Consider the following 18,896-nt stretch of genomic DNA (forward strand, 5'->3'; position numbering starts at 1 on the left):
AAATAGTTTTGTTTTCAAATTATTTTTTAAAATATTTATTTTTATATCATTAAAATTAATATTATTGATTCAATAAGAGAATATAACTTAGATATGGGATTTAATTAGAGATAATAGGAAAATAATTTAGTTCCAAAAGGTTTTAAATTTTATATTTCATTTCCACCATTAATAAAAATATTTTTTATTTATCATCAATGTTTTCAACTTGTTGTTGACCTCGCTAATTGAACCGTTCGAACTGTCACTCGACCTTGATTCTAGGTTTTGTTCTTTTGAAACTCCCCCTTTTGTTTAAAAACTGTCTAACTTGGGCGAGTCAACCATTGATCCGTTCGACCTAGTAGCCAAGTTGCAGGTTGCGCACTTAATTATGTGCAAACTTTTGGGGTTATCTTTTTTTTTAATAACTTTTCAAGATTTATACATCTCAATCTAGAATTTTCCAAGGACAAAATTTACCCTTCTATATTTAAATTTATTGATAAAAATGAGGGCAAATAGGGTAATTGATTCTTAATATTAAATGAGTTGAAAAGATGTAGTTTAAAGATATTCAGTGTATTTGTATTAAATGAGTTAAAATAGAACTCTTTTTAACTCATTTAATATCAATAACTCTATTTATACTAATTTTTGTATCAATAAATAAATATATAGAAAATTGTTATTATTAAATAAATAAATACAAATATAGTATAATTGGTGTAATTTAAATATGTAAATACTACTTGATAGGAGTGTTGGTTAATGGGTTGAATAAATAGTAGAGATGAGGCACATGTGAATTTTAAAATAGCCCTTTTCCAAAGCTTTTAAACTGAAATGGTGCCTCTGCTTGGTGGGTTAACTTGTGTACCACTCAAACTATGAATTTATTGGTAGAGGCATGGGTGCTTATCGATCATGGAAATAAATTTGTCTACCATTCAAACTATGAATTCATGGGAATACCTCTCATGAAAAAACAAAGAAAATATTCTGCAACTATAATCTTCTGTGGGTGACATGGGAATAGCTTGTGGATAGCATATCCGACGTATGCAATTGTATAAATTTGAAACTTGAATTGAATTTTTGAAGCGCATAAATAATAATATATGTGGCTCTTGGGTTTGTAATTGTATTAACTTAATATTCAACGTGTAAATTTATTTGTAATGGTACAAATGCGTGGGAGTGCAAATGTAAAAACATATATATATATATATATATATATATATATATATATATTAATAATAATGCAAATTCTTGTTTAATTTTGTTTTAAATTTTGATTGTGCATGATTTAGATGTTCCTAGCTGAAAGGTGGCTCGCATGTTAGTGATCAGCCGGTCGATCAAACTACAAGAGAAAGGATCAGAGAACTCGGGGTGGCTAACATGGCGAGGTTGCTCCGATGCTTAAGTTAGTTCTTAGTGATGGATTGCGATCTAAAAATCATTAATCTTGAGAGTTAGAATGCACTTAATCGTGCATACCTAGGGGGCTCATGCCTTTATATAACTAAGCTATCATGAGCCTCAAGAAACCTCTTCGAGATCTTTGGATCGAGCAGTAGGAGTCTATTCCGCTTCGAAAGGTGACCAACGTGCTAGCTGATAAGGCTTATCGTGCCCGTTCGATTCGGGCGAGACAAGGATAAGGACTACAGTTGCACAATATGAACTTGGATGGTTCGGAAGTAGCTAGTGTAATCTTCGACAGATTTGGTTATTCGAGGTACCTAGACCTCGGTGCTATCCGAGGTGACTCAATTCACCGAGGTGGCTGGAGGTGCTGAATCATTGTCTAGTTGGCAGGTCACGTCCACGTGTACTCTACTTATCAGGTCGTGCCAAATTACCCCTCATCAAATTTTACTTTATTCAGTTTCATGTCTTAATTTACTTTATTTGTACTGCAATCAAATAAAATAAGCTAAAATTTAAAACAAAAATAGGTCAGAATTTACACTCGAATCATTTGCACCAAGGGGATAGAAGATACGAACTGCTGTGAGTAGAGGTGTAAATAGGGCCAGGCTAGTCCATAGGCCGAGCCATGGACTAGGCCAAGCTATGAGCAAGGTTCAAAGTATCAATATGATACGCATTTGGACTGTATAATATCGGTACTTAGAAACGGCCGAGACACATTTTTTTTTTAAGTTTTTTTTTTCAAAGTTTGGTTTTTTGGAAAGTTTATAAGATGTTTTTTATTATTAAAAAAAGTTGGGGGTCCGAAACACCTAGAAACAGGCATTTTGGACCGTATCTTTTTCAAAAGATATGATACGATACGATACGCCCACTAGAGGTAGATTTGAAAAAAAAAATTGAATAAAATAATGAAAGGTTAAATTAACAAATTAAACAAAAAATTTGAAAAACCTTACAATTTTTAAGATTGATGTATACAATTGTTTATATACAATAATAAAATGAATTAAAAAAATATCGGCCCGATTTATAACTGTAACTGTAAGGTCCGAGTTCGTAATCAGTGACGTGTCGCCCTTTGAGGTGGGATTGCCCCATTAGTTTCCTGAATTTGGATTTGCTCCGCGTCTCATATCAACCTCACACTGAATCGTATCCGTCCATCGGTAACATCTTCCCTGGGCCGTAAGGTTAGTGTGTGAGGCGCCATGTGTGAGGAGCAGATCCGCTCTCTCCGATCTTAACCTGACGTGGATCATCATTTGACGAGGGCTTATCCCATTGGCTAGAATGACGCAACACTCATCCGGAAAGACGAGTCAAAGTGAATTTCGAATTCGGGACCTCGGGTCGTATTGGGCCAGCTTCGTCCGATTAGCCAACCCTTTTCCTGTACATACATATAAATAAGCTGTCTTGTCGGCGTGGTAGTTGTTCCGATACGTACTGATACTGTTGAGAGGGAGAGAGAGAGAGAGACGCGGTTTCCTTCCGTAGCGAGAAGGAAACGAGGAGAACACACACAAAACACCCATTCCTCTTTCTCCAAATCTCGGTTCTCTATTCCGGTCTGCAGATCTCTCCTGAAACCATGGTAATCTACTAATCTAGTTTTTTTTTTTTTTTTTTTTTTTTTTCCTCTTGATACTGTACAATCATGATTGAATTTTATAGCATCTGATTCGGTATAATTTTCTTGAAGATTTTTGAGCATTTGATTGGTTGATCGATCTTTTCACTTGATTTTCTTTCTATTCGTCTTATTTCGTCTTGAAGATATGTGATCTATATTTGCTATTTTTCTTAAAATATCTTTTATTTGCTTCGTTCTCCGTCTAATCATCACTTCCCTTGAGATTAAGTTTAGATCTGAGACAAGGAGATCTGTCTTGGGCTCGAGGTTCAAAGAATCGATTCTCAGTTTGTTTGTTTTCAGAATGCAACGGATGCTGTATTAGTTCTAAAATTGCTTTGTGTAGCCGTCTGTATTCATCTCTGTTTGCCTTGCCTCTTTGTATTTGTTTGTTTGGGGGTCTCTGTTTGTCTACTAATTTGAGTGTTGATCATATGAGTTGGCTCTTTTTGGTTTTGGTTTTTGAGATCAAATCATGAAAGATTTGTGTTGTTTATAAGAATTTGTTAGCTGCAGCGCGGTATCCGGGAAAAAAAAAACAAGTATTCAGATTGTTTTCTTAGGAAAAATGTGGCCAATGAGCTTTAGATCATGGTATCATGCAACCTATGTCTTATTAGGTAGAAGGATTATCGTGGTCTTTAGATCATGGCACATTATATAAACTAATATGCCCAAAGCACGATAGAAGGATTACTGATGAAGGAAGATTTGGCCCGACCTCATAGTTATGCGATACGTGGCAAAAACAACAGTTCGACAAAAAAGCAAGCCTAAGATGTGAACACCAAGGGGACACCAGTGGACCGAACTCCCTACTGGGGGCCCCGAACTCACCCTTGGCCCAAAACCAGAGTAATCCGAACTGGCCTTCCTTCAGTTCGGGATATACCTCGCCGAACTGGCCAACCTTGTAACATTTCAGGATATACCTCGCCGAACTGGCTTGCCTTGTAACAGTTCGGGATACACATCGCCGAACTGACCTGCCCTATAGATACCTCCGAACTCAAGACTTCGCCTCGCTCGCCACTCCGCATCGCCTTCTGGGCACCAAAACCAAACAAGTCGTACCGTGCCTAACACTGAGGAAGTCTGTGCCCGAGGGCGCCGCACCTGATTGACTTGGGATCTGACGCTTGGTGGCCGCACTCTAAACGGCCACCTGCCACCGCCACTGACACCGCCATCTCTAGTTAGAGAGACGGTTAGGCAGTGACGGTTCTGTCCCAACAGAAAGGACGACGACCGAATTGACAAACGCAAGGGTAATCGTACCCGACCTGACAAGGGCCTCGGAGCGAGTGCGCGAAGTGTTTATAAGAGCCCCCTGCCCCCAACAAACGAGGTATGCAAACTTTGCGCTATCTGGTTTTATCTTGCTTTTGAAGAATCCTAACTTAAGCTTCGGGGCCGTTACACCGGGTTCCCCCCGGAGATTCCTCATCTCCCCCGTTTCAGGTTCCCTGCTATTCAGTTCAGAAGCAAGGTCGTTGATAGCTAAGACCGGCCGGATCGCGCTTCATCAATTGGCGCCGTCTGTGGGAACGCTTCAAAAAGCCTCCCTCCAAACTTCCACCCCCCTTTTCTTCAAAAAACCCAACACTCATGGCCTCCTCCAGCAACGCCGAACGTGGCACGGAGACAAACACCACCGGGGAACAACTTCAAGTCCCCGTGGTGTGCGTTGGACAGTTCACCATCCCCCTTTCGGTGGATGGGATCCCCAGCTTGAATGCGCCACAAGCAGTGGCGCCCGTAAACCTTCCTGTCACAAGCATCCCCTTTCCTCCCCCTATTGAGACAACCTTTATTGAATCGACTGCCGTCCCCCTGGCAGCCAGCCAAAACCGGTTGGACGACCTGATGCAGTGCATGCGGGCGATGCAAGCCCAAATGCAACAGTTCCAGCAGCACCAGCTTCACCAGCACCAAGTGTTGCACAACATCTCCCAGTATCACTATCAACAGCAGTTCCCCCAACTGCCACTGAACCAACCACTGCTTCCACCTCGCCACCCCGCTCCGAGGCCGGTCAAGGCCTCCCCGCAGGATGGACGGTCCCACCAAGGAAATGCTTCTCGGCCCCAGAACCCCCCTAACAGCCAGGCCTCGTCTCCAGGCCGAAGAGAGAAAAAATCATCCCCGCCTCGCAACTCGCAGGCGGGTTGGGAACCTCGCTCGCGAGATCGGCGCCTCGGCGCTCCAAGCCCGAGTTCCCGCTCACAGAAAACCGATTCGGCACCCTGGCAGAAGACTACCAGCATTCTGGGCCCATCGAGCTCAGCAACACGGAGGCCAGCAGCGCCAGTACAAGACCCACTCAATGAAGGCGCCGACGAAGTCGCCGAACTGCCACCCGTGTCTTGTCAGAGCTCGGACGAGGTAGGAGCTGCCCCGATTCTCTCGGTCCCTTCCCCCCTCGCATCAGAACTCCTGGCGGTCCCCTTACCCAGAAATTTCAAGCTCCTACCTCTGGACAAGTACGACGGGTCCTTTGACCCCAACGACCACGTTGACACTTTCCAATCCCAAATGCACCTCACCAGGGCCAGCGAATCGTGCATGTGCGTGGCCTTCACCACCACCCTCAGGGGGGTAGCCCGCACTTGGTATAGGGAACTGGCCCTCGGGTCGATAAAATGCTGGGCCCAGTTCGTGCAGGTCTTCACCGCACACTTTGTCACCAGCCAACGGTGCCCCAGAACAGAGGAAAGCATCTTCGGAGTAGTCCAAAGGGAAGGAGAATCCATCCGGGGCTACATCAAGTGATTCAATGAAGTCTGCTTGCAGATACCACGGTTGGACCCCTCGGTGCAGCTTGCGACAACCAAAAGAGGGATAACGCACAAAGAATTCAAATGGCACATGGTAGCTAACCAGCCCGCGACCGTGGCCGAATTCCTCAAGCTCGCAGACAAGTTCATGAGGACAGAGGAAGAAATCAACCAACGAACCGAAGGCGGGAACGAAAAAAGAAAGAGGGAAGGCGAGCTCCCCAGCCCAGTCGATAGGAAAAACCCGGCCCGGGAGCCGAAGCCGAACTAGTCGTTCCGAGCTCCCCTAGCAGTTCGGACAGATTACACGCCGTTAAACACAAGGCAGACCGAGATCTTAATGATGATCAAGGACGCCCCATACGTGAAGTGGCCACCTCGCCTAAAGGGAAATCTGAACGAGAGAAATAAGAATTTGTATTGTAGTTTCCATAGAGACCATGGCCATAGTATCGAGCAGTGTAATAATCTCCGGGACGAGATAGAGGGGCTCATTCGTCGCGGATACTTGAGAAACTTTGTATAGCACAACAATAATAACAATAAGGTAGGCCGGCAAGGGGAGCACGAAAAGGATGCCCCCGAGTCTAGCAGCAGATCTGTTGAACTGTTGTAGCGACAGCCTTCGGAAGAGAGGCCAGTTCGGGGAACCATCCATGTAATTGTGGGAGGTTCGGTGGTAGCAGGGTGTACCTCGGCAGCGGCCCGGACTTTAGTTCGCGAAGCGGCCCTCGAGGAACGGAACCCCCCAAAGACCGAAGAACCAATCTTCTTCACGGAGGACGACGTGCGAGGGGTCTGCTATCCTCATGATGACGCGCTTGTCATTAAGCTAAGGATCAACGGCTTCGAGTTTAGACGCGTACTCGTAAATTCGGGCAGCTCAGCGGACATCCTCTTTAAATCAGCATTTGACCAGCTACAGTTACAGAGGAGCGAGTTGAAGCCCACGAACACTCCCCTGGTGGGTTTCAGCGGAGAGGAAGTCGGGCCCCTTGGAAAAATAACAGTACCTGTGGAAGTCGGCACATGGCCTTGTGCGGTCAGACTCAACCATGATTTTCTGGTGGTCGCAACTCCCTCCCCATACAATGCCATAATAGGGCGGCCGATCACGCATATCCTACGGGCGGTGGTCTCCACCTACTATTTGGCCATGAAGTTCCCCTACAGACTTCGGTGTGGGGGTAGCGAAGGGCGACCAGCTCGAGTCCCGCAAGTGTTATGTTGCCGCCTTGAAGGGAAAAACCAAGGCGACCGACGACCTCGAACTAGAGCGGCCTACGGAGCAGGGTGAGGAATGAGCTTCGCCCACGGAGGAAACGGTCGCAATCCCGACTTCGGATACAGACCCAGCTCGCACACTTCAGATCGGAGCTTCCGTCGAGGAACCCCTACGAACTGAATTGGTGAGTTTTTTACTTCAAAATTTAGATATTTTTGCCTGGTCTACAGTTGACATGCTCGACATTAGCCCCGGCCTGATAACTCACAAACTTAGTACTGACCCTGTAGTCAGACCCGTTAGACAGAAGAAACGCAACTTAGCCCCAGAACGCTGGAGGGCGGTCGACGAGGAGGTCAAGAAGCTCCTCGCAGCAAACTTCATAAGGGAAGTCCATTACCCGAGCTGGGTGGCCAACCCGGTGCTGGTAAAAAAGGCGAACGACAAGTGGCGCATGTGCGTCGACTACATCGACCTGAACCGAGCTTGCCTGAAAGATTGCTTCCCCCTCCCCAGAATTGACTGCCTAGTGGACGCGACCTCGGGACATGAGTTGCTAAGCTTCCTGGACGCCTACTCGGGCTACAACCAAATCTGGATGGACCCATCCGATGAGGAAAAAACCAGCTTCATAACCGAGTTCGGCCTATATTGCTACAAGGTCATGCCCTTCGGATTAAAAAATGCCGGGGCTACCTTCCAAAGACTTGTAAATAGGCTGTTTCGGCCTCTGATGGGCACGAAGATAGAGTGCTATGTAGACGACATGGTCGTCAAGACAGTTTTCACAAGAATTAATACAAGGTAAAAGCCATTTTAGCGGAACGGTATTGAGGCTACATTGTCAATCGGCACGGTATTGAGGCCAACTTGGACAAGGTAAAAGCCATTTTAGATATGAGACCATCTCGGAAAGTAAAAGAAGTTCAGAGGCTAAACGGCCGCATAGCCGCTCTAAGCCGCTTCATGTCCAAATCAGCAGACCGCTGCCTACCTTTCTTCAAAGCAATCAAAGGAAAAGGGTTCGAGGGACTGCCATTTCGCGTTTGACGAGCTGAAAGGTTACCTCGCTAGTATGCCGACCTTAGCCCGGCCCGAGGAGGGCGAGGTCTTAGAACTGTACCTCTCGGCAAACGACGAGGTGGTCAGTTCGGTACTAATAAAAGAAACAGACCGGGTCCAACGACCCATCTATTATGTTAGTAAAATTTTGCAGGGAGTAGAGACAAGGTACCCGCAGATAGAAAAGCTAGCATACGCACTGGTGACAGCAGCTCGGAAACTCCGCCCATACTTCCAGGCTCACACCATCATCGTCCTGACTGACAAACCTCTGAGACAAGTTTTACTCAAACCCGAGGTTTCCGGTCGACTGACGAAATGGGCCATCGAACTCAGTGAGTACGACCTCCAGTACAAGCCAAGAACTGCTATTAAGGCCCAAGCTTTGGCGTATTTTATCGCCGAGTGCACTTTCAGCCACGAAACCTTACAGGTCAAGCCTGAGGTCCCCAGTTCGGGCGAACCCGGAGCTCCCAAGCCAATAGAGTCTGAACCGCGTGAAGTAGCAGCCAGTGTGGCATCTCTCCTGGTCAGGCGAAACGCGAACTGGGATGACGAGCCCTGGATCCTTCACGTAGATGGTTCCTCGAACCAACAAGGCAGTGGGGCTGGAATAGTCTTATGCGGCCCGGGCGGCACAAAATTAGAATACGCACTACGCTTTGAGTTCGCAGCATCCAACAACGAGGCAGAGTACGAAGCACTGATAGCTGGGCTGGACCTAGCGCGAAAGGTAAAGGCAAAGCACTTGGTCATCTGCAGCGATTCCCAGCTTGTGGTCAACCAAGTTACGGGCGAGTATGAAACACGCGAACTCTCCATGATCGCATATTTGGCGAAAGTAAAAGAGGCCCTGCTCAACTTCCAGTCACACTTCATCAGGCAAATCCCGAGGTCAGAGAACATTGAGGCCGACGCTCTGTCCCGGTTAGCCAGCACAAGTCACAACAACATGAGAACCGTGTACATAGAGGACTTACCTCGGCCTAGTATTCTCGGGGGGACAGAGGAGGTCGCTCCTGTCCTGGAAGCAGAGTCGAGCTGGATCGACCCACTCGCGAGCTTCTTGATAGACGGAACCCTCCCTGCAGAACGCAATGCGGCCAAGAGGGTGCAGCGCTAGGCAGCCAAATACGTCATAATAGACGAACGGTTATACCGACGGTCCTACATGCTCCCCTACTTGCGTTGCCTATGACCTGCTGAAGCCGAGTTCGTACTCCGCGACACTCATGAAGGCTTGTGCGGCGGACACTTGGGGGGCAGAGCACTCGCCAAAAAGCACTTCGACAAGGATACTACTGGCCAACGATGAAGGTAGAAGCTGTCGAGCTCGTCAGAAAATGCGACAAGTGTCAGAAGCACGCCAATATCCACCATCAACCTGCCTCCCATCTCAAATGCCTCGCCAGCCCGTGGCCCTTTGCACAATGGGGCATCGACCTCCTGGGGCCATTCCCACTAGCAACAGGTGGAAGAAAATTCCTAGTCGTTGCAGTAGATTACTTTACGAAGTGGATAGAAGCCGAACCTCTGGCAACTATTACGGCCCGAAACATACAAAACTTCTTTTGGAAGAACATAGTATGTCGCTTCAGGTTACCTCGGGTACTAATTTCCGACAACGGCAAGCAGTTCGAGGATATCAAGTTCCAAGAGTGGTGCCAGAACATGGGGATTCGGCAAAACTTCACATCATTCGCGCACCCGCAGGCAAATGGTCAGACGGAATTAATGAACAGAGCCATCCTGCGTGGATTGAAAGCACGTCTGGATCGAGCTAAGGGATTGTGGGCCGAAGAGCTATCAAGTGTCTTGTGGGCCCACTGAACTACAGAAAAAACCACCACGGGAGAAACCCCCTTCAACCTCACCTACGACACCGAAGCAGTGATCCCGACGGAAATCGAAGTACCAACATTGCGAGTAGAAACATACAACGATCGGACAAACGGAGATGAGTTACGTACCAACCTTGATCTATTGGACGAGGTAAGGGACCTCGCGCACATCCGGACAGCGGCATACCAGCAGCAGGTAGCTCGCTACTACAATGCCAAAGTAAAGCAACGAACCTTCCGAGTCGGCGACCTGGTCCTTCGTAAGATTATGGTGCCCGAACCCGGCGTGGGCAACCTTGGACCAAACTGGAAAGGGCCCTATAAAGTAAAGATAGCGCTCGGGGGGTCATACGAACTCGAAACCTTGGAAGGCAAACAAGTACCTCGAGCGTGGAACATCGTGAACTTAAGGCGATACTACCTATAAATCGCCAAGCGAAGTGGACGAAATCAGGTCTTATGGGCCACGATGCAGAGCCAAAAGGAACCTCGGCGTAAACAAGCAAAGAAAAGTCGGGCATATTATCAGCTCGGCAAAAAATCAGTTCGTTGGAAAAGCCTTCGTGGCAAAACAGGTCGCGGAAGTATAATAACCCGGACAAGAAAGTGGCATATTCAGTTCGACAAAGAATCAGTTCGTGGAAAAGGAACACTTGGGCAAAAAGATTATCTATTCCGTTGCAAGAAACAGGAGTACATTGGCCATTAGAAGGGACTTACAAAAAAAAAAAAAGAGAGAGAATATCTTTAAATGCTCGGAGCTACTTCTTCGCCATCAGAAGGCACTTCAACAACACCCGAAGGCCCTGCCTCTCCTTCAGAGTCCGGCTCGCCATCAACAGCATTGGCCATCTCCTGAGTTATACGCGAAGTGGATATGGCACTAACATCGAGGTCGGGGTATGTGTTCCGGATCATCCACCTGCTCAGTTTGAACCCCCTTCTGTAAGAAACCACCATCAGATCGTCAAAACGCGGAGAGGCAATGTAGTCTTCAACGGCCTTCTTCTTGGCGTCTTCAATGCCTTGGGAAAAAATCTGTGTTTTCTCCCTGATGTCCTCCTGAAGATATTCGACTTGATGTTGCAAATCCAACTTCAATTCCGCCATGTGCTTGACAACTACCCCCATGGCCTCGGCATCACGCTGAGACCTTGCCTGCCTGGCCATTGCGACGCGAGCAGCCTCTTCGGCAGCATAAGCAGCCGCCTCAGCAGCTCGGGTATTCGCCTTTGCAGCACGGAAAGCCTCTTCAGCAGCATGGGCGGTAGCCTCAGCAGCTCGCGCCTGTCGCGAGCTCCTCTCCACTTGGGCTGCTAAGGCATGAATCGAAGAATTCACCTACCAAAAGAAACAAGTGAGCAATAACAGCAAAAGCGACAGAAAATGAAAAAGGCAGACGAAATCTGACTTACCACCATAGCATGTGTTACGGCGCGGCAGGCGACCTGATTCAAAGGAAGATCGGTCCACGCCGCGATCTCCTCAGGGAAGGTAGCCTCCCTACTCTTCTGAAGAGCGTAGTTCGGCGTCAACACGCTCCTGAACTCCCCTTGTGCTCCCGAACCCGAGGGCCTAGCCCGCGTATGAGCGGACCCAGAGTGAGCAGGAGCACTTGAGTATGCAGGAGCGCCCGTATGAGTGGTCTCAGCGTAAGGCGCCCCGACAGCCTCATGCATCGGTGGAGTCACCTCGGGCTCCCTGGGCAGATCCTCCAGCGTGTGGTCTGGAACTTGAGGCTCCTCATCCAGGGGCAGCTCGGTACGAGTTCGCTTGGTGACTCGCTTCCTCCTCTTCATGCCTTGGAACAGACGCCCCCCACGAGTTCTCTCCACGTCCATCACACCTGCAGAAACGAGTTTGACATCAGAAAAATGAAGGAACAAAGCAAGCAAGAAACCGCATAACTAGAAACCTACCCGAACTCAAGCCGGTCGCAATAAGCTTGGCCTCCGTTAAGTGGTGATGACACTTTAAACCTTGTCTTGCCCATTGCCAGAGGCCCTTCACCGTCTCTTTATCGAGAGTAACACCTGAATCAGGAGCGGCCTCACCCCACTCGGTCTGAAAGGGCCATCCTTGTGCACTTCGCACATCGAAGTAATCCCGCTTCCACGCCGGGACCTTATTAGGAAGGTCGTGCAGAAGCTTAAAGCCCAGGCGAGGAGAAAGGTAATACGCCTGTCTTCCCCCAGGAAGAGAACCCGCCTGTCTCTTGAGCATCATGATGGAGGAGAATATCTCTAAGTCTAAGGGGAAATTCTGCTCGCAAAAAAGGGAAATTGTCCCCACCAGGACCGTGTTCCCAAGGAAAGCTACCCGAAGGAATAAAATATGTATACCCCCCAGGAAGATTGTAAGACATAAGTATAGATTGAAGCCCCTCAGGCGTCATGGTCGAGGGACCAAACCTGTCTAGCATCCGACCTCGGCGAGAGGTAGACGCCAAACTGCCCGAAGCGGCTCGGCCTACTGGTTCATAGTCCCCGAGCTCCACCTCAGGATCACTGAGGCAGTCGGGGGATACGGCTCGGTTTGTAGAACCTACGTCAGTCCTACTTGAAGAGTCGTCTGAGCTATCAAAGCTAGACATTGAGGAAAAGAGGTGGATTCCGGAAGGTACTCACCGGAAGAAAGCTTTGAAGGCTCCGGAGATGGGAACAAGCCAAAAAACCTTGGAGGCTATGTAACCAGCCTAGACGCGAGCTGAAAAAACTTGGACGCGAGCTGAAAAGTTGGACACGAGCTCAGTAGGCAAACCGCAGAAGTGGCAAATCGACTGGGGTCCCCCACTATTTATAGCTACAATAACCAAGAACCGACCGTGCAGATCAAAGACGATCCGACGGCCCACATTTGCGCTGATCGCACGTCCCATGAGGTCGAGATGTGATTGGCGCACGTCTTTCCGAAAAGAGCGAAACGTTAGCGCACGCCTTATTGAAATCGACGTCGCGTCGACACGTCTCCCTGACAGCCGCCCGCACACGTACAACAGTAGCACGCTTTTTTTCAAGTTTGAATGACCCGCTGTCACGTCCCAGCGGCGCGAATGTTTTGAAATTTAAAACGCACGCTGCCACAACCATCAACATTTATTAGTATGCATGTTTCCCGCCTTCTCGGAAACCGAAGAACCCTGGCAAAAGCAACTCGCGTAGTCAAGATTCGAAGGACGGGACGAATCCACCTACCACCTCGCGAAACTCCCCGCACCAGGGCAAGACCCTTGGCGCGAGGAGTGGGGGGCAATTGATGAAGGAAGATTTGGCCCGACCTCACAGTTATGCGACACGTGGCAAAAACAACAGCTTGGCAAAAAAGCAAGCCTAAGGCGTGAACACCAAGGGGACACCAACGGGCCGAACTCCCTACTGGGGGCCCGAACTCACCCTTAGCCCAAAACCAGAGTAATCCGAATTGGTCTTCCTTCAGTTCGGGATATACCTCGCCGAACTGGCCAACCTTGTAACAGTTCGGGATGTACCTCGCCAAACTGGCCTGCCTTGTAACAGTTCGCGATACACCTCGCCGAACTGACCTACCCTATAAATACCTCTGAACTCAAGACTTCGCCTCGCTCGCCACTCCGTATCGCCTTCTGGGCACCAAAACCAAACAAGTCGTACCATGCTTGACACTGAGGAAGTCCGTGCCCGAGGGCGCCGCACCTGACTGGCTTGGGATTTGACGCTTGGCGGCCGCACTCTAAACAGCCACCTGCTACCGCCACTGACACCGCCATCTCCAGTTAGAGAGACGGTTCTGTCCCAGCAGAAAGGACGACGACCGAATTGACAAACGCAAGGGTAATCGTACCCGACCTGACAAGGGCCTCGGAGCGAGTGCGCGAAGTGTTTATAAGAGCCCCCTGCCCCCAACAAACGAGGTATGCAAACTTTGCGCTATCTGGTTTTATCTTGCTTTTGAAGAATCCTAACTTAAGCTTCGGAGCCGTTACACCGGGTTTCCCCCGGAGCTTCCTCATTTGCCCCGTTTCAGGTTCCCTGCTATTCAGTTCAGAAGCAAGGTCGTTGACAGCTAAGACCGGCCGGATCGCGCTTCATCAATTACCGTTTACCATCCCACATCATGGACTTTGTCCCATTCTTCGTGGTCTTAGACATAGTGTACTATATCAACTTCTTTCTTCAATTATTGCTTTAATAAATTGCATTTTGTGTTGTTGCACAGACAACCTCAAGGCGTCTTGCGGATAGGAAGGTGGAGAGGTTTGAGAAGAACATTACTAAGAGAGGTGCAGTGCCTGAAACAACCACAAAGAAAGGAAGTAATTATCCAGTTGGGCCCATTGTTCTTGGATTCTTTGTGTTTGTTGTCATCGGATCCTGTAAGTTTTGAATATCTGAAACCACTGACTTGTGTCTTTTTTCATCTATTCAATATGTTAAAGATTGATTATTTTACGAACCAAACATGGGCAAACATTTTAAATTATAGTTATATGTTGGTAAAATAAGTAATCTTTCCTTTTAAAATATCCAAAACTAGATTTTTAGGTCTAGAAAAATATAAGAACACCAAAATAAACCAACTCAACTAAAACAACAAGCCCTTGGATTAAAGGAGTCCCTCATAAAATGTGACATGTGACTCATTGCATGAATTACTTACAATCCTTGTATTTCTGGTGTAAATTAAGAATTCCCATAATCCTATGTTTTAAAAGGACCATTCCCTACTATTAGATGGTATTGCTGGCTACAAAGCAGCTGCATAGTTACTTATTTTCATGAGAGACATGGCAGACTATTGCAATCTCCATGATTCTAGCCATTAACGTAGTCTTTAAGGCTAAGCACTATTTTTGAGTTATGACATAATTGGATGGCAACAAGGGTACTCAAAAGATGGTTTCCATGATTCTGGAGAAGTCTGATTTCTGTAAAGTTTCCATTACATGAAGATCCTAACAGGCTGTATATAAAACCCGTCCTGTCATCTTGTTACATCAAAAGCCTGGCTTTCTGTAAAGCTGTATGACTTTAGATCATTTCTTACCACTTAAACCTGATTTTTTTAGGTCATCCTCTTCTTATTTAGAGCCTTCTGCTTGCACCTGATACTCCAAATGGTGCGTATGAGGTGTTTCAACTACACAAGGTTTTTTTTTTTTTTTCTTGTTTTTTCAGGGAGATTGGTCTTAGGCCTGATTACCTCTTGGAATGGTCAAAACCCCAAAAGCCTTTCGTTGAGGTATCCTAGTCTTGCCGATATGATACGATATATGGGATGCCTCATATTGAAATTTTGAACCTTGCTCTCCACTAGTGCAGTCATTAATTAGTTATGTACATGGTTAAATCATCTTGGCTGGCTTTCCCTCATCATGTTACCTATTAAGACTATCCTCTCAAATATGAAAATATTTCCAATCTTGCCACTCAACCACATGGTTATCATTGTTTTAGCTACATTATTTTTTTAGATGTTATTGCTTGATTGCCCAACACTTTGTTTCATATAGAATTGCTCGTCTTATGACTGTCTTATAGGCTCAGTTTGGAGAGAGTACAAATATAAATATGTAGAGTGCAAATGGTTGTTTATTCCTGTAGGGAGACTTGGGATCGAATCCCAACCAGCTGTAATAAAATGGTAGTTTATTCCTGTAGCTTAAACCTCCAAAATTCAGATTTTATGCTGATAAAAAAAAAAAAAAAAAATATATATATATATATATATATATATATATATATATATATATATATATATATATATATATAGAGTGCAGAACTTTGTATTTTGTATGTATTTACACTGTACATAAGAATTTCCACCTTGCTTTAACTCTATGGGCAACAACATTTTCAATTTACAATTTTACTGATCATAAAAAACGTACTATTTAATTTGTCACTCATTACAAGTGATTGATCCATGGTAACAAAGACACTTAATTTTGGTATCTCCTGATCATCAATCTTAATTTTATACCCTTTGATTTTACTATTTCTTCTAATTAAAACCTTTTATTTCTTAAAGCCTCTATTTTTCTAATTTTGTAATTATCCCAGCTTTATTTTTATCAGTCAATACCATATCATCAGCAAACAACATATACTGTGGACGTTTCTCATCATCAGGGTGCATAAATCTAAATGGAGAACCACCAAACGCTTATTGCAACAAGGATTTGGAAATCCATATTAGTATTGCTTTTTTATCCAAAGATCTGGTGGATGTGTCCATCTTGAATTGGTTTTGTCAGGTTCTGGAAAATCTAATCTATAAATGATCACTTATTGACGGCATAACCCTCTGATTTTTCTACATATTTAACAGATTTTCAAAGTGTAGTTAATACAAACTAAAAAAATTGAAATCAAGTCCGTGTGTGTGTGTAATGGACCTGATGGTAGCAACAGGCTAAACTATCAATCTCCGAACTGGTTCACTCTTCACATTCATGGTCTAGATATAACCCAAATATGATGGCAATTCAGTATATTGTTGAAATTCTACCCTTGATTATTTCTTTCGTTTCTTTGTGAGATTATCCTGTGTGTTCATCACATAACAACTATGATAGTGTACTAATTATAGTCTTTTCACTCGTAACAGCTTTATTTCAGATAATCCGGACAGCAACAAGCGGAGGCATGGCTTGAATATATTGGTCTGCAGCGTGGGTAACAGGAAGCCATGTGATACTTACTTGGTACCTTGAATTTGCCATATTAGAATAGATGTAGAGTTTCTAACTTGCTACCTGAATATATGAGTATTTTCTTGTGGACATGGGTGATTGTAGTTGTTACTTGAATGCAATAAATAAATAAAGATATCATTTTAGTATTTGAAGTGATTCGCATTGAAGTATTTACCTTTCTAAATAATGTGTAAGATATATGCGCCTCTCCATGGAATAGTAGAATTCTTCTCGAGGACAATTTCGATTAAACATTTATTGGCGCTCTCTACATCCACGTCCACCTCCACAATAGAATTTCTCTCACCACTATAAAACATTAAAAGTTATGAAAATCAAAGCAAAAAAAGGGGGTAAATTATATATAGGTACCCTGTACTTTGGGGTAGTGATAGATACGTATCCTAATTTCAATTGCAACACTTAGTACCCTGAACTATTAAAAATAGACATTTGGATCTATCCGTAGAATTTCATCAGTTAAACATTACATACCCTTCTCTTGTATTTTTTAGATCATTTTACAAAGTAAAATCATCTTCAGAGAACGACTGTTTTGAAAATTTTGAATATATTATTTGTTGTCTATATGAGAACATAATGGGAAGACGTTACCTGAGAATGATTTCAGAAATACATAAAAAGAGTATTTTGGCGTTATATAATATCTAACTGATGGAATACTAACAGATGGACCTAAATGTCTATTTTAAGATCAGGGTATTCAAGTGTTCCAATTGTGTTCTAATTGAAAGTTCAAGGTACCTATCTGTGATTTATCGAAAAAAATCCCAATTTACTTCTCACAATGCATCCTACTCTTAACACCCGTTTTTACCTTAGCAGGCTTCGTATACATTCAAATTGAAAGGGTTTTACAGGAATGACGCCAATAAAACCATCTTGTTCTATTTTTTTAATGGATTTAATAGGGATATTGAACAAATGAACAACATAAAAGTTTATATTCCATAATACTTTGAATAATACTAATTTTCATAAACTATTTTAGTTTTTTTAAATTAGATATGGAATAGAATGTCCCTTCAAATCTGTGCATTGTGCTTGCATCCGTCTTTTCAAATTCTCATAGTAAAATAGGAGGTAAGATTTTTAGAATACAATGAAATTGAGTCTTTAGTTTTTTAGATTGGAATAAAATTAGTTTTACTTCACCGAAGAATTGGGGATATATCATATATGTGAATGTTTCAATTAAGATTGTTGGTTTTGGGTTATTTGGGATTATTGCTGATTATGACAACTTTTGGGCCCTAATATCAATAAAAAATAATACTTTTAATATAATTTTTAAAATATGTTAATTTTTTTAAAAATATATCAAATCAGGGCAAAAACACTGTTTATCTTCTTTCTCTTCCAAATCACTTTTGCCTCCGGCAACACCTTCGCCCACCTCTGGTGGATGATAGTCATTGAGATTTGTAGGGCTGGGGCAGAGGCAGAGGCATCGGTAGCGGCACTAGTGGATGGTAGTCATTGAGATTCGCAGGGCTGGGGTGGAGGTGGGCAGAGGCGGTGTTTCCAAAGGTGGGTGGCGGCGCTAGTGATGGTAGTCATTGAGATTTGCAAGACTAGTGTGGAGGTGGGTAGAGGCAGTGTTGCCGGAGGTGGATGGAGGTGGTAGCTTTGGGCAGAGGCGTTACCAGAGGTTGCCGAAGATGGCGGTGTGCGATGGCGTTGATGAATGATTTGTAGGAGGAGAAAGAAGATAAACAGTGTTTTTGCCTTATTTAATATATTTTAAAAATTATATTAAAGATATTATTTTTATTGATATCAGGGCCCAAAAGTTTCCCTTATCCGCTGTGATTCTTTTTTTTTTTTTGTCTTTTTTGATATTGCATAATACACGAGTGGGGGATTCAGGCTGGGTAACAAAAGCATTAACTTCCAAATGTGCGGGGGTTTAAAATATTGGTGTAAACATAGTAAAGCAATCTCACTTTTCAGCCACATCTTCTCTTGGGTGTGATGGTTACAGAAATTTACCAAAATTTATATCTATAATATCGATCCAGTAATTAGGTGGGTGTTTCGACCCATCTCCAAACCAATTCTTATACTCAAAATGAGTGGGAGGGTTAAATGAATTATTGGTTAATAACCTCAGTTTTGAATAAGGTTCAAAGTATTGATACGTATCAACCTGTATTAAATGATATGTATCATGTTGGTGGCTTCCTAATACGTCCCTATAGGGGTTGTATTGGGGCAGTCACCAATTTTGAAAAAAATAAAT

At 44.7% G+C, this 18,896-nt stretch overlaps 1 protein-coding gene across 1 annotated transcript; it reads left to right on the forward strand.

Moving 5' to 3' along the window:
• Positions 1–2,855: 2,855 nt before the first annotated feature.
• Positions 2,856–16,779, forward strand: LOC148862468 (uncharacterized). The gene is made up of 3 exons (XM_088975224.1): positions 2,856–3,016; positions 14,155–14,311; positions 16,546–16,779. Exons 1-3 carry the CDS (start codon positions 3,014–3,016, stop codon positions 16,590–16,592), a joined length of 207 nt encoding a protein of 68 aa, XP_088831350.1. The 5' UTR covers positions 2,856–3,013; the 3' UTR covers positions 16,593–16,779.
• The last annotated feature ends 2,117 nt before the right edge of the window (positions 16,780–18,896 follow it).

The sequence above is a fragment of the Nelumbo lutea genome, chromosome 3 (genome assembly GCF_056320005.1).
Source record: "Nelumbo lutea isolate HS-2025 chromosome 3, American lotus-T2T, whole genome shotgun sequence".
Lineage (NCBI taxonomy): Eukaryota > Viridiplantae > Streptophyta > Magnoliopsida > Proteales > Nelumbonaceae > Nelumbo > Nelumbo lutea.

Excerpts from the sequence above, each read along its gene's own strand:
- LOC148862468 (XM_088975224.1), top strand. Across the intron at positions 14,312-16,545 it reads GTTTGTTGTCATCGGATCCT|CTTTATTTCAGATAATCCGG; the intron begins GTAAGTTTTGAA and ends CACTCGTAACAG.